The 15,879-nt window shown below is 33.2% G+C and overlaps 2 protein-coding genes and 1 long non-coding RNA gene across 4 annotated transcripts; all 3 read left to right on the plus strand.

Moving 5' to 3' along the window:
* Nucleotides 1–3,805: 3,805 nt before the first annotated feature.
* LOC114318305 (F-box protein At1g61340) lies at nucleotides 3,806–5,564 on the plus strand. 2 transcript variants are annotated; one of them, XM_028265159.2, is made up of 4 exons: nucleotides 3,806–4,222; nucleotides 4,357–4,625; nucleotides 4,773–4,847; nucleotides 4,954–5,564. In XM_028265159.2, the coding sequence occupies exons 2-4, from the start codon at nucleotides 4,395–4,397 to the stop codon at nucleotides 5,209–5,211; spliced, it is 564 nt and encodes a 187-aa protein (XP_028120960.1). In that variant the 5' UTR covers nucleotides 3,806–4,222; nucleotides 4,357–4,394; the 3' UTR covers nucleotides 5,212–5,564. The 2 variants fall into 2 exon arrangements, with proteins under 2 accessions (XP_028120960.1, XP_028120959.1); XM_028265158.2 differs by having other exon boundaries at nucleotides 3,809–4,625.
* Nucleotides 5,565–12,612: 7,048 nt separating this feature from the next.
* Nucleotides 12,613–13,094, plus strand: LOC145799020 (uncharacterized). The gene is made up of 2 exons (XR_014341006.1): nucleotides 12,613–12,750; nucleotides 12,835–13,094. It is a non-coding gene; the product is annotated as an uncharacterized LOC145799020 (long non-coding RNA).
* Nucleotides 13,095–13,245: 151 nt separating this feature from the next.
* Nucleotides 13,246–15,408, plus strand: LOC114318247 (L10-interacting MYB domain-containing protein-like). Its single transcript, XM_082889500.1, has 2 exons — nucleotides 13,246–13,620; nucleotides 14,776–15,408. The coding sequence occupies exons 1-2, from the start codon at nucleotides 13,246–13,248 to the stop codon at nucleotides 15,406–15,408; spliced, it is 1,008 nt and encodes a 335-aa protein (XP_082745626.1).
* The last annotated feature ends 471 nt before the right edge of the window (nucleotides 15,409–15,879 follow it).

Here is a 15,879-nt window from a genome sequence, read left to right on the forward strand (position 1 = left end):
GTTATAACAAATTAATAGTGTAATGGAGTAAAATAAAAGGATATCCAAATCTTAATTATAACATATATATTGGAGCTTCCATGCATTTACATTGCCAGAGCTGAACTATGACTACAAAGTGTTTTGTGCCTACCCCACACACTAGTCTTGACACTTCACCTAAAAGTGGTTAACAACTATAAGCACATGACAAAATGATATATATTATACTGAGAGTATAAGGGTATAAAATCACCATGGATAATTATTTGGCTAAATAGAGATTTGCTCGATAATAGAAATACATAAATCATTTTAAATGACAAAAGCATAACGCAAAAATCATATAAGCAAATAATCATAAACACAGACAGATGGATGGATTTAAGAGGTGGCTCGTACAAATTTTAGAGGTGGCTCCTACAATAGTATAGCACTTAGTTCCACACAACACTTTGCTCTACGCCAGAAATCAGAGGGTCAGTAGATCCATGACAACGGAGAGTCACTTAAAGTGACAATGGAACATAACAGAATGTCATATAAAGTGATATTTCAGATGGCCGATGGATATTTAAGTCTCCCAAGGCATGAGATCTCCGTAGTGGCATTTACAAAATAATTGTCCAAAACACATTTAATAAACAATTATATCTATAGGTTTCATTTTTTAAGCAAATAGGGTTCATTTAACAAATAATATATTTTTAAAAAATAATATGATTTTTAAAACATAATTTACATAAAACAGTTTATGGTAGCTCATTTAACATAATACCAGCAAATTTTTTATTTTATTATTTTTGTTAGATGCACTTAAAAAGTAAAATATTTATTAAAAATATAAAATAAATTCAATATATACACAATAATATAAAAATACACTGAATTATTATATTTTTTTGTATTCAGTGAATTTTTTAGTGAATTTTTTTTTATGAATATTATAATTTTTGAATATAGGTAGATTACAAGAATCTCAAAAGTTTTTAAAAAAAAATGTTAAAATATTAAAAATATTTACTATAAAAAAATAAAAATTTAGAAAAACAATCTAAACCAGACAAGACTATTAAAAAATATTTTTAATCCCAATTATGTAAATTTACCGATAAATCTTATATGGGGGAATATTAATCCATTTATCCTAAGATTTTATTTATTTAAGTGAATATCTTTTTATAATTTATTTTTCTAATTTTCTAATTTGTTTGTGGGATGAGAATGGAAATGTAAGGTGTGGAAGATTTTTTTTAGGAGGATTGGTGGCTAAAGTGTTGATTGTCGAGCGTGAAAGTCTACATTTATGTTAGTATAATTTTTTGGTATTACATTGAAATGTTATATTAGAGTGTTATGTTTAGAATACGTACACTAAAATTTTTTTTTGTGTTGCATTGATTGAAGTGTTACGTTTAGAAAAAATATACTAAGGAGTTTTTTTAGTATATTACATTGAAGTGTTACGTTTGAGAAAAGTACACTGAGGAAGTTTTTTAGTGTGTTACATTAGATTGTTACATTTAGAAAAAGTACAATAATGAGTTTTTTTGGAATATTATATTGTTACGTTTGAAAAAAGTATACTAATGAATTTTTTAGTGTATTGCATTAAAATGCTACGTTTTTGGATTGTTAGTGTTACGTTTGGAAAAGTACACTAAAGAGGGATTTTTGAAGTGTTATGTTTAGTAATTTCAACATTATGGGCCCATTTGTTTTTAGATGTAGAATGGAAGGGATTGTTTGTAAGGAGATTGCTAGTGAGAGAACTATTAATGAGGAGATTAAGAAAAATTGTGTTTGTTTAATAGCCAGTGGACTATTAATAGTTCATGTTTGTTTTGAGAGATAAGAGTAAGATTAACCATGTTTCTCTCTCTCTCTCTCTCTCTCTCTCTCTCTCTCTTATTTGTGAATGTTCTTCTTCTTCTTCTTCTTCTATTTTTTTCTATTTTTAATATTAAAGAATCCAACTATCAAATTTTTTTTTACTCAATGTTGTTTATTTATTTAATATTAATAAATTCAACTATCAATAAATTTTTACTCAATGTTATTCTTTTTTTTAATTTTTTTTATTTCGTAAACATTAAAGAATCCAACTATCAATAAAATTTTACTCAATTGTTTGTGTTTAATATTACATGAGCCATATTACGAGGAAATTAAGAAAAATTGTGTTTGTTTGTAATATATTTTAGTGGGAGTATTAACTATATAAAATATCATAAATACCCTTTGGTGTTTTTGATATATTTTAATATTAAAAATTATATTTTTGTACTATATTATTTTATGTTGATATTTTTTTTTGGTATAAGGCCTCGTTTGGGAACTCTCTTTTTTAGCCAAAAAGTCAAAAAGTTACTAAATTAGTCAAAAAGCCAACAATCCATACAAAAAAGTCAAAGATTCTCTTTTCTCTCTATTTTTTGTACATCTTTTTGTAAAAAGCCAAAAAGCCATCCCAAACATACTAGTTTTTTTTAGCTCATATTTTAGCCAAATAACCAAAAAATTACTAAATTAGCCTGTTTCCAAATGAGGTCTAAATATATTATTATATTATTTTATTTTAATATTAAAAATTATTTTTATATTAAACTAATTTTATAAAATGAGGGACAAAATAGTAATTTTACCTCCAATCCTATAGGATTAGATATCAAAATAGCCTCTCCCATGAGATTGCTAGTCTCCTCCTTGGAGGCCTTTCATAGTTCCACGGAACTCTTAATCTCGTGGATACTTTCTAAAACAAACACAATTTTTTGAATCTATCTCACTGTTAGTCCCAATTCTATCCTCTAACTCTAGAAACAAATCAAGCATACGAGAAAACCCACATTTATTCCTCAACACATAATACACGTGTATATACTTGACCATTTATATAATTCACATTAGAATAGAATCTTGAGAAATTTATTAAATAATCAATTTTCAATTGTTTGTATCTCAATTAGTTCATAAGATATTATTATATTCTAATAAGTCTTATTATTTGGACATTTGATCTATCAAATATTAATTCTCATATTTAAAGTATTTTATGGACATTTCTACTCTTACAAATATTTTTTGAACGGTTAACAATTTGGTGATTTGAGCATTTATATTTTACAATGTAAATATTCATATTGACGTGTGAATATTCACATTGATTGTATGAACATTCAAATTGATGATGTAAGCATTCACATTGATGGTGTGAACATTCACATTAACGATGTGGGCATTCACATTGGTATAAACATTCACATCACGGGACATTCACAATGTAAATGTGAATATTATTAGAAGTATTTTGATAATTATGTCACCTATAAAATTTATTAAAACATAAAAAAATAATATAGACTAAATATAATATAAATAGGTAAAAAGATTTATAAAAAGTGCCCCCAGAATCTTTGAATATATTAAAAAAAAAAATCAAACAATTCATAAAATTTTTATTTAAAATTTATAAATACTTTACCCTTAAAATTAATCTCAAAATTAGCCTTTTAAATCCCACCAACACCACCTAAAAAAAAAAAAAAAAAAAAAACTTTAACAGTAGGATCCCGTGTTTGACGCGTAATTGACTGTCCCAAATCCAAAACCCATCCATCGTTTGAACACCGCAACAGCCGCCAGGCCGCCTATTAAGATCAACCCCAACATTCTGACACCATATCTCCACCCTCCACTCCCCACTCACCGACACGTGTCATAAATCAAACAGCTCAACTCCGTCACCGCCACGTGTCCATTTCCCACTAGCCAAACGTGTTTCGATCGACGAGCTTTTTACACCACACGGACACAAAACAAAACAAACAACCATCGCAAAACCGACCTAGACCGACCCAATCGCCCACGTCATCACCAACCCACCCACCCACGTTGTTTCCTCTCCACGCATCTCTACTCGCCACGTGTTCCCCCTCTCCAACGGCTAGTTTTCTCGGTCTCACACGGAGAAAGCCAACCCAGATATTTATATCCGAAATTTCGAGTCCCTTCCACTGAATATACGAATTTTCTATCTAAATCTATTTTTTTTTTTGAAAAAAAGAAACCCAAATTCAATCTCATCTCTTTAGAAAGTATATAACTAGGACTCTTTTTAAAGAAAGCTTCCATAGTTGTAAAACAAAAAAAGGTCGGTTCTTTGTTTCCTTCTTCAGAGCCACCGTTATACTAATCACCCATTACTCCACAACCACGATTTAGGGTTTTTCTCTCACACCAGGTTTTTCTCGCTCTCTATATCTGTTTATATATATAATATGGTGATTTGTTTCTGATTGGTATTCGGTCAGATTGGGTTTTTGTTGTTGGGGGCATATTTTGATTTTGTGTTGTTTGGATTGATGGAAAAATCAGATCTTGTTGAGAATTGTTGCGAGGAGTTGAGGAAGAAAATGGCTTTGGGAAAGAGATGTGGGTCGAATGTGAAGCGTGATAATGAAGGATTAGGGTTAGGGTCAGGGTTTGTTCGGTACACGAGGTCGATGAGTGGGAAGAGGATTGCTTTATCGAGCAATATGGAGGTTGATTCCACGGTGACAACACCCAGAATGAAGAAACATTGCAGTGAGAAAATGATGAGTTTTGACAAGTCTCTGCTTGAAGCCCTGCCTCAGGACATTCTGGTTAGTACCAAATATTTGATTAATTCAACCTAGAAATGTGTTTATGTAATTGGGTTTTGTGCGAAATGTGTATATATAATTGGGTTTTGTGGTTTGAACAGTGTTTCTGAATTCAATTTGGGGTTTTTTTTTTTTTGCTTTTTGCAGATTAGGATATTGTGCAATGTTGATCATGATGATCTCAAGCAGCTTTTCCATGTATCGAAACCAATCAGAGAAGCAGTAAGTTTCAATTGTTTTTGCTTTTTCACATGTTCTCATTTTCTCATTTTCTGTCTTGTTGTGGTGATTATTGATTGTGATTTGTGTTTGTTCTGTGAATTGACAGACTTTAATTGCGAAACAATGGCATTTCGCATATAGCACGCCTACAAAAACTTTAACTTTTCGGAATTCTATTGATTTGGGAGATGCTGGGGACATTGAAGAGGTTGAGGCACCGAATGCTCCGAAACAGTTTCGAAATCAACGGTCACGATTGAGCAGAAAGAAGCTGGCCGACATCTCAGTGGCCTTGTTTGCTTCACCGGAAGAAGCTCAGTGGCCAAGGAAAGATTTATTTATGGAAATCGAAGCAGAAATATGAGATTTGAGTTATTGATTGACAAAAAGTGTTTTGTATAGTCATTGTTGTACTTACTAATTCGTAATTGATTGAATTAGAGAATTGAGATCTGATGAGCTGATAGAAAGTCCTCTTTTTGGTTTTGTACATTGTTTAGGTATGTACATTACAAGCCATTTTCTTCAACCCTTTCATTGAAGATGGGTTGGCTTGTTTGTGTCTATTTGTTTATTTTTTTATTTTTGTATATTTTAGGGATTTGTTCAATGGCCATGCCTCCAAAGATTTAGGGTGTACAGATGACTCTGCATACTCTTTCATGTTGTTTTGATTAAATTAAATAAATAGAATATCCTCTTCCACTTTTCATTTCATTTTCTTGTTTCATGTATTTTCTCTGCATTTTCCCCTTTTCAATTCATTTTCTTGTTTCTAGTATTTTCTCTTTGCTTGGTGGTAGATTTCCGTGATATTGCTTCGTAATGTTCTCTGCATGAATTGGATAATCAATCTCACATTTTGAGCTGTAAGAGAGTGCAAAGATTTTGAAGAGTAATGGGAGTTCTCAAAATCTTAAGGTAGGGTTTAATTTCTTGGAATAATTTTAGGCATAAATGGGATTGGCATTGGATGATCAAATTCATGGTGCCTTTGTAGTTTCTTTTCCCTACATTATAAGAGCGGCAAGAGTGCAAAGATTTGAAGAGGAATGAAACTTGTTGAAATCTCAAGGTAGTGCTTGGTTCATTAGAATAAATTTGGGCATGAATGGATTGACTTTGTTTTTGGCTTCCCAATGGAATGGTCATCCCTCTAAATTGGTGAATGGTGAATTCATATGGATCTACATTTCATATTCTTTTAACGAAACAAAAATGAGAATGGATATTTCAATAAAATGATCGTTCCATTTCCGTCTTCATTATAGTAATAACCAATTACTACCCAATATATATGGAAACGGAATTGGTTTGTAATTTTTCAAAAATCTATTGTTTTAAGGAATGGCAGATGATAGCATTCAATCTGTATTTGTATAGTTTTGGAGAATGGGCTGTTTTGGTAACTATCAGTTCCTTCATGAAAATCTGGCTTTTTGTAGGATATAGCTGGCATTTAGCATGTAAAAACTAACAAAATTCAACATCTTTGCTTTGAATTATTTTTATTTGGGAAGCTACTGAGTATCTGCATATACAAACTAGTAAAGGTGGCTGTTGATTTCGAGGCGTAATTAGTATATATGTATATGCTTTTTGTGTTGGCTAAATATATCCATTTCCTGCAGTTGATTAAACTTGCAATCACCAGACAAATGAAAAAAATATAAAAATGGTAGTTAACCCAGTGATTATTGACGGCGCAACAAAGGCTGTATAAAGTAAATTCTGGTTTGTTGCGGTTATTTCAAAAAGGCAATGTGCACTTGACTATGATTGTGGTAATATCAGTGGGTTGCTGAGCTTCTCAATGGAAGCCAGCTACATCCTAAATTATATAATGGAAGTGTTGTGCAATGAATCAAAAACAGTCTGTCCCTTTTGACAGTTTCAACTGTTGTAATGTGTTTTTTCTCTGTATCTATTGCTAGAGACGAGAGTGATTGAAGTTTTCTGATCATCTTCCGAGACTCCACAAATGGTTCGAGTTTCGTTGAAGGATCAAGCACTACCCTTCCATTTTGTAGTGTGCAATTGGCTCACTTCATTTGGAGGTGGGTTATTTTAGTGAATGTGCCTCGAAACTCAGGACATTGAGAAACAGTTTCCGCCCACTGCAATGGTGTTAAAAAGGGCTCGAAAATTTGGCACTCCATTGCAGATGGCTAGCATTTTAATGTGTGCATAATTAAGATGGCCAAAATATTTGCTTTCATCTTTTCTTCCACAATCACATATTTGGTGGAGTTGGCTGTCAACTTTTTGGCAAAACAAGTAAACAGCTGTTTGCTATCCAAGTTTTGCTGTGTCGAAAAAGACACTTGAACGAGTGATGTGATAACTTATTGTGATTTTTGATTTTTTGACTAAAATATACAGTTGACAAACGAGACCTAATTACCAAAAAAAGAAAAGAAAAAAAGAGACCCTTTTAATTCATCACACCTCAATGCCAAATTACACCAAAGTTTTTCCATATTGGTCTATGTAATGAGGGTCACCACTCACAGATTGGTGGGGGCAAAACAAATAAACAGTTTGCTAGAGGAAGCTTCTCAGATCCAGCAGCATCTCAGAAATAGTTTTTTCTATTTCATTTTTTATTTATTTTATTTTCATAGTTATGCTGGGACAAATATATTAGTAGTGGTGTTTTTGCTAATGTTAGGACTTTTTGTCATTAAATTCTTCAATCTGTACAAGTTTGCTGTTTTCAAAAAGACAGTGATTGATGCTAAAACGACAACGTCAAAATTAAAATTTTAACCTCATATATTATTAAAATGTTATTGTTTGACTTCTATTGAAGGAAGAAAAAAGTTATTTTTGCATAAAATTTATACGGAATTTGTTTTTAGAATGGTATAATAATGATATTTTTTGCAATTAACAGTGACCTTGATTGATTTTTTATTTTGTAGTGATAGGTACACAATGTGGTCACATCATTCTATATAAGTTTTATGTGCGTTTTTATTTATTTATATATCAGTATGTAAATATTTTATTTTATTTTTTCTCAAATGTAAATAAAAATCTTATTTGTGGTCCTATAAGAGAAGGATAAGAGATGTGAAGAGAATCATTGAAGATGATTTTTGAAAATGTTTTGTTAAATTTTGCTAAATCACTTTTTTATTATAATCCGTTTCAAATGCTGGAATTATGGGATTTGAAATAACACTCACATTCCTTCTCAAGATTATGGTCTTTTGAACAAATCTAGGTTAGAATAGGTTGAAAAAATATAAAAATAAAAATTAGCAGTTGGGACAATAAGGTTGACACATTTTCGAGACATATGTATAAATAACATTTTCTTTTTGGTTCTACTAGCCTATCACCCGTGCTATGTACGGGATAATTATAAATATTTATATTTATTTTAATTTTTTTAATATATAAATTATGTTTTTTAATATTTTTTATAAAAATAATTTAACAATCTTGTCACTAACCATAGTGTACAGGAGAAATTAAAAAGGCTACTGTAGTAACTATACACGGGTTGTATCTATAATTATTTGTATGAGGGGATTTTAAATGCTAATCAGGGATTTTGACCAAATCAATAAATGCAGGCATGTGGATTGAAAAAAGTTAATAAATGCTGATCAGGGGATTTTGACCAAATCAATAAATGCTTAACTTTTTTTTTTAAATCAAAAATTTAGAAAATTAAGATTGAGAGATTGGAGCTCCTACAAGACTTGGGGTTTAGAAACTCCATTTTTTCTTAATATATTTACAATTATCTATATATATGAATTGTGATTTTTAAATATATATATATTTTTAAATGTCTTCTTTTTTTCATTTTTTATACTTATATTAAAGTTTAATATTTTGATAATAAACATATGTGTTGGACTTTTCAAGAAATTTTTTTTATCATTGTTCTTAATACATTAAAGTGTTATCATGAGGGATAATAATCATATGTGTTGGGACTTTTCAAGGAATTCATATTTGTTGGATTTCAAAGAATTTTTTTTATGCTTGTTCTTAATGCATTAAAGTGTTATTATGAGGGTAAGACTTGGGGGTTGGGAGAAGTTAATAAATGCTAAGTTTTTTTTTTTTTTTTTTTAAATCAAAAAATCAAGAAATTTAGATTGGGAGATTGGAGCTCCCACAAGGCTTGGGATTAAAAATCCCCTTTTGCTTAATATATAGTATAGATAGATAGATATAAATATTTATATATGTTTTAGATATTTTTTTAATATACAAATTATTATTTTTAGATTTTTTATAAAAATAATTTAATAATCCCATCACTAACTATAGTGTATGGAAGAAGTTGAAAAATATGTTACAATAACTATGAGAGAAGTCAAAAAGGCATATGGATTGAGAGAAATCAATAAATGTTAAGATTATTATTATTTTTAAATCAAAAAATTAAGATTAAAATATTAGACCTCTTACAAAATTTATTGATTAAAAATCTCCTTTTACTTAGGCCTCGTTTGGGATGCTTCTGTTTTAGCCAAAAAGTCAAAAAGTTACTAAAAAAGTCAAAAAGTCACCCTAAAAACCTATATACACTACCTGCACGTGAAGGCTGCCAGCTGTTGTGTAAAATGACCGTTTTGCCCCTCTTTCATTTTGTTTATCTCGTTTTCACCCTTGCCTTTTTGTCAAACATTGATGGGGATGTCAGCAGACCTACTCTCCCACAGAGTGTAGTAGCTATGGCTGTGCAGCTACATCAAACGGTGAAGATGAAGATGACCCTTCGTTCAAGGCTGGATCATAGTAGCAGCTCTGATCTGAAGAGAAAGAGGAACCAAGAGACGATGATAGTCCGCCAAGGCAAACGGAAAAGCAGTCCCTCCTCCGACGATTCCCCCAACTGCAGGTATGCTCTCGCTCTCTGTCTCTCTCTCTTCAGCCTCTCTTGTTTCCATTTCGCTATGGCTTCCCAACCGTCGTACGCTCTGTTTGGTTTGTATGTATGTATGAACTCTCTCTCTCTCTCTCTCTCTCTCGCGCGCGCGCTCTCTGTCTGTGTGTGTGTGTCTGTCGCTCTATCTGACCATTGTCGTTTTCCAATTTGTCTTCAACATTCGAGTTGGGTAAATTTTTCCAGAAACTGGCCTATTATGTTGGGGGTTTTAGGGTTTCTTTCACGTACCGGAAATAGACAATATTGCGGGTTGTCCGTTGATGGAGGGGTGTGGATCTCATAACCATGACTTCTCTGCTCTGGTTTTTGTATATGTGCACAGTCTGCCCTCTCTCCCTCTCGCTCTCTGTTTGTCTTTGTCGCTGTGTGTGTATCAACCGTTGCCTATTTCATACGCATTAACAAAAAATTACAACGCCTTTTTTGGGGGGATTAACAATAAAGTCCCCTAAATACGATGAAGTATTATGATTAATTTTCCCCTAACAAGAAAGCCCCCTAAATAGGACGAAGTAGTCTGTATTAATAGAACAAGTTGGAAGTATTCTGTCTGTCTCTGTGGTTATAATTGTGCAATACGTTGACATGAAATTTTCATTTATACTATTCCTATAAATTTGGTGAAATTAGCTACAAGTGCCACCATTGTGATTCCTACGAACACATCACAATAACGTTGGTGAATAATTGGTCATTTTCTTTTTGTTTATGTGGCAGTCTGGTTGTCCCTGTTAATCTTTTGAGTAAGGTGGATTCAATCCCTATAATGAAAAAGGAGGGGGGAGAAAAAAAGAAAATTTGTCACTAGAAAACAACGAATCATACGAATTTCCACAACAAACTCATCTTCCATATGTCTCAGTGTTTAAACAATGTACTTCAGCAAAAGATTTTTAATCTGTTCAAGGTAATGTTGATTTTTATGTGTTTACAATTTTCACAAATGTTTAATTTGTTTCAAATTTTTAAACTGTTTAAGATTTCTGTTAAGGTCATCTGTTTACGGTAAGGTAATGTATACATTTCATGGCGCTATATTTTTAGGTAATATGTTTAAGGTTTTTAATCTGCTTAAATTTTGTAATCTGTTTGCATGCGTTTAAGATTTTTAATCTGTTTAAGGTTATTTGTTTAAGGTAAGGTCATGGAGCTGTATTTTAAATTCACAAAATAGTATAAAGGTCTTCATTTTTGTGCTTGACACTTTCTTATTTTTCATTTCTCTGCTTCATGCTTGCCTCATAGTGTTCATGGAAATGTGATACGATTGTTAAAAAGTGCTAAATAGATGGAACATAGACATGAATTCAGTAGCTGTATAACTGTGAAGTTGGTGAGCATGATTTCCATGATCAGGATGTTTGTGTAACATCTATTCAAGTACTTTTTGTAGATCTTTATGCATATACATATGCATGAATATAGTCTATTCCTTTCTAATCTAATACACATGTACATACATATATATGTAAATGTGCATATATTTTAACATGACATAACATTCTATTTCTTTCTAATCTAATACACAAGTTTGTAGTTTCAAAAAAATCCTGGTATGAGTTTGACATTCCGTTGAGTTGCTTCAGTCTTTAGTAATCGCCATGTTGGTTGATGCAAACCATTGTGCTGCTTGGTACATAGTTGCCTTAATACATTGACCTCAAAATCGCGTTGGCTTTGCTTACCTACTGTATTTCCTGACAAATATCAGTTGGCTTATTGTGGTTATGCCTTAATTAACATTGTCCTAAATACAATAAAACTGCTAATCCAAGGATGACTTTGACTTGTAATGCTATCAATATATGGTTAATGTTGTGGTGGGATCTTACGTTATTATGTTGCCTTCGTACCTACCTAGTTTTTTGAGACTACAAATTTTAATGTTGCCCAAATAGACGCCTCAATATATGGTTAATTATGGTTAATGCTGTGTCATGTGCTATTTTGGTATCAATATATGGTTATTATGTTGACTTTGACTTGTAATGCTATCAATATATGGTTAATGCTGTGTCATGTGCTATTTTGGTATTATTGGTTTGCCATGATTCTGTTTTTTTTTTTTTACTTTTATTTTCAAGCTCTTTGCTTGTTGTATGGTCAATCATGATTAATATTTTAATTTCTCGGTTATAAATCTGTCATAACAAAGCACAAGTGTAAATTATGTTCACATTATCAAAGGCAAGGAAAAGTCTGAGACACATGGCAACTCAATCAACTTATGAAGTACTGACACTTCAAAATAGATGTGTTTGTGTCAATGTATGGGGCACCAACATGCTAGGGATACATCTCTGTGTTGGACACGTCACGTGGAATGACTTATTTCTTTTTTTTAACTACACAGTTCATAGATACATGTGTCCTATGTTTAAACATGCCTCAAATCATATTTGTGATCTTTTTTATATGATTTAGAAAGATGCATTAAGATCAAACTAAAATATATAAACACAAAGACATGAAAGAGAACGTAAAAATACACCTACATACATTAATGCCTTTTATATCATTGTCTCCTAAATTTGGCTTTACATACATAGCAATGGAAATTTAAAAAAAAAACAAAAAGATTTCTTTTGTTGTATTTCTGTCTTGTCTTGTCGGTATCTTAGTTTTTTACAAAATTCCCGTCTTTGCCTCTGCGCTTCTTAGCATTCAACCAGTTGCACATAAATGACTAGGGAAGCAATCCTATTGAAAATGGAAGAATATATGTTCCCTTTTGTAAATATAATGTTGTGTTTTGTTTACACAATACACTTATCCCATACCATAAGTGTCACACCCGTTTACCTGTTTTGTTGTGCCTGTCATGTCATCGAACACGTCATCACAGAGTACATGGCCTCGTTTATGTCTACTGCGACATCAACACAACCAGGCCCTATGTGTGCTTGTGGGTACGGGCATTGTGTGGTCAAGATTTCTTGGTCCGCCAAAAATCCAGGACGTGCGTACTACCAATGCCCTCGTGGAGTGGTGAGTACAAGCACCTTCACCATCTTTGGGATTATTACCTTGTCAAATCGTCACTAATAATTTCAAAACTTTTTTTAACTTCAGCCATGTGTCAATTGGATTGGGTGGTGTGACGAATATGGCCGACAAACGGCTGCTGAGAATGACAGAGACAATGTTCGTCGTTTTGAGGCGCGTTTGATTGACATTGAACAGAGTCTGCGTGTACTTAAAGTTGTCACATGTTTTTTGTCCATCATCGTCGCTATCTTGTTGTTCCGTATGTAATATATGTAACAGTGTTTAGATGGTTATTGTACTATGGTTTCCGTATGTGATATATGTATCCGCGTGTTGCTACTGTACTATGCTTTCCTTATGTAATATATTACTTATCCGTGTCATTTTACTATTGCATATGTGTTGGACAAACATAATAACATATGGTTAACACAACTACAAGTAATGCACACAACAAACTAATAAGTAATGCAAATTATAATGTTCTATAGTCGCATGGCTTCAACTCGATCCGGCTCTCGTACCCTTTCCGGGAAAGGGAAGGGCCCAAAACCTTATCACAAAGCCAATTGGGACTGGGAGAACACACGTATCTACTTGGAACTTGTTGTTAAGGAAATAGATGCAGGTAACAGGCCGCACATGTCAATAAATCCGAATGGGTACCAGTCTTTGGCAAAGACTTTTGAGGCAGTGACTGGGTTGACACATAGCATGAAACAACTGAAAAATAAGTACAACCAACTAAAGGCAAAGTGGCGTGCATGGTCGAAACTAATGGATAGCCGCCAAGGCCCCACTGGAATTGGGTTCGACCAAGAGACTGGCTTCATCAATGCGTCGGATGAATGGTGGTCTACAATGGAGAAGGTAACGACTTGAACTCATCTTTTATAATTTTGTGATGCTCACTTTGTGGTTACACTAGTTTTGGCATGACATGTCATGTGCTTTTTTTAAAACCTTTGTTTGATCTTCTTGAAAACTTTCCTCAACATCTCAGTAATGTTGAAATGTATAATTGTCAAGAGTTGATTTCACTTTTTACTTTATGGTTGCCTAGACCGTCTCAGATTTCTACCTTAATTTTTCTTTCACAATTGGATCTATCATGATGTGTTTTTCTGTTTCACTGCTTTCCTCATTTTCTGTCATTGATGTAATGAACTCCACCAATGTGTAATGAATGACGACAACATATGCTTATATTTTTAAAAGCCTATACTGTAAGATCCTGGGAATTACAATTTCACTTGGCTATCATATAATAATCTGTCCAAAAAAGTAATAATCTGTTACAATAATGTGTGCAGCAAAATTTTCCTGGACAGATTACATGAACCCTTATCTGTCCACTAGAACCCTTTTATATCGCCTTGTTGGTATTATTGGTTCTTCTTTGGGGGAGGGGGGGTTTACGCCTTGTCTCATCTTGGTTTGTCTCATTTCTGGATTTGGTGAATGGGTTATCTGAGAATTCAGAATAGTATTGATGGTTTTGGCACTTTCAATTATGGGTTTTATTAATTTGTTAGTTTTTGGAAATTGAAACAGCTGGGTTTTAAAGTATTTGTCACTTTGTGGGATTGCGTATATGCAATTTTGATCATTTCTGCGGATTAGATCTTCCATTACGTATGCCCTACTATGAATATTACTTTTACTTTGCTGTGTTGAACATTGTTCCTGGACAGATTATTGCAGAAATATGTCTGGACAGATTCTATTCCTCGACAGATTATCCCTGTCTGGACATAATCCCTGTCTAGACAGATTATAACAGATTGGAACAGATTTGATTAATCTATTACCTGTTAGCAATGTGTAATCATAGAATTGGCCAGACAGTTGGACAGATCTGTTATTGGACAGGACTATCCAGTCAAATTTGTTATTCATAATGCCTGATTAATACTTGAATGTTGGTAGTTTAAAATTTTCTTGGTTCATTCATAATGCACAGATTCCCAGATTCATAAGTTATTCATTTTGGTAATGGTGTACTCCCATTGTATTGTATTACAGGTTGACAAAGAGTGTTGCAAGTTTAGAACAAAGAGGTTGGATCACGAGGAATTAATGCGTCGTGTTTTCACGGGGGCTGCGGCAACGAGAAAAAATGCTTGGACGCCTGGTGAGATGCGGAACCAACTGGAGGTGGAAGGAGAGTCTGATAGTGCAGACTTCTCTACGGACAGCAACGAATTGGGTGCCTCTGAAACTGCAAACATGATGAAATCTGCAAACATTACCGCATCCGGTAGTGGTAGCAAAAGGAGGCACTCATCTGTCACAGCTGTGCAGAAGAAACGAATTACCGGGGCAGAAGCATTGGCAACAAGCATGGATGATTTGGTGAATTCAGTGAAGACACAAAGTAAGGAACTCACTGTTAACCATGTTGTCGGTGGACAAAGTGTCGCTATGGCCGAAGCTATACGACGTCTTTATGAAATTCAAAGACTTGAACAAACTAATCCACTGCTCCATTTCGGTATTTCCCTTATGGAGGTGCCCAATAATAGGGAGATGGTTATGAGTATTCCTTCCGATGAAGGCATTATCGGCTGGCTCCAGGTGAAGCAACAAGACAAAGAGAGGACGACAGCAGCTTCAACTCTTGCAAGCATATTGCGCAATCAAGGACTTCGTTTCTAACTATGCTGTGTGTTGGACTTGTTATGGGTTATGTGTTGGACTTCTTTTCGCTTATGCGTTGGACTTCGCTTATATTTGCTAAAGGGCTGCGTTTTAATGAAATGCTTTGTGTTGGACTTCTTTTCGAACTTGTTTGTTATGTATTCGCTAATGACATGATGTTTTCAACTATTCTTTGTAAGGACAATTGGTAGGGAGATGGTTATGCTATTCCTTTTCTTTGCCTGGTTTTCTAATTATGGATGTGCATTGGTTGGGTATTGGCTATGGATTTTACAATTTTAAATTTCAATAATTAATGAAACTGATTACACTCTTCCAATTTGCAGCTTCTTAGTTATGTAAACAGTGGTTGTAAATCAGCTGTACTGGACCATTTGAACAAATGCGTTGCTACTTGCAGATAGACATGTCCAGTTTACCGAAGCCTTCAACTTAAAAATTGGAAGTTAGACCCGTTGTAAGGTACTA

The sequence above is a fragment of the Camellia sinensis genome, chromosome 9 (genome assembly GCF_055761805.1).
Source record: "Camellia sinensis isolate YWXY chromosome 9, ASM5576180v1, whole genome shotgun sequence".
Taxonomy (NCBI): Eukaryota; Viridiplantae; Streptophyta; class Magnoliopsida; order Ericales; family Theaceae; genus Camellia; species Camellia sinensis.

Coding starts and splice junctions, on each gene's coding strand:
- LOC114318305 (XM_028265158.2), top strand. CDS start 4,344: ATGGAAAAATCAGATCTTGTTGAGAATTGTTGCGAGGAGTTGAGGAAG. Junction 4,626..4,772: donor CCCTGCCTCAGGACATTCTG/GTTAGTACCAAA, acceptor TGCTTTTTGCAG/ATTAGGATATTGTGCAATGT. Junction 4,848..4,953: donor CGAAACCAATCAGAGAAGCA/GTAAGTTTCAAT, acceptor GTGAATTGACAG/ACTTTAATTGCGAAACAATG.
- LOC114318247 (XM_082889500.1), top strand. CDS start 13,246: ATGGCTTCAACTCGATCCGGCTCTCGTACCCTTTCCGGGAAAGGGAAG. Junction 13,621..14,775: donor GGTGGTCTACAATGGAGAAG/GTAACGACTTGA, acceptor ATTGTATTACAG/GTTGACAAAGAGTGTTGCAA.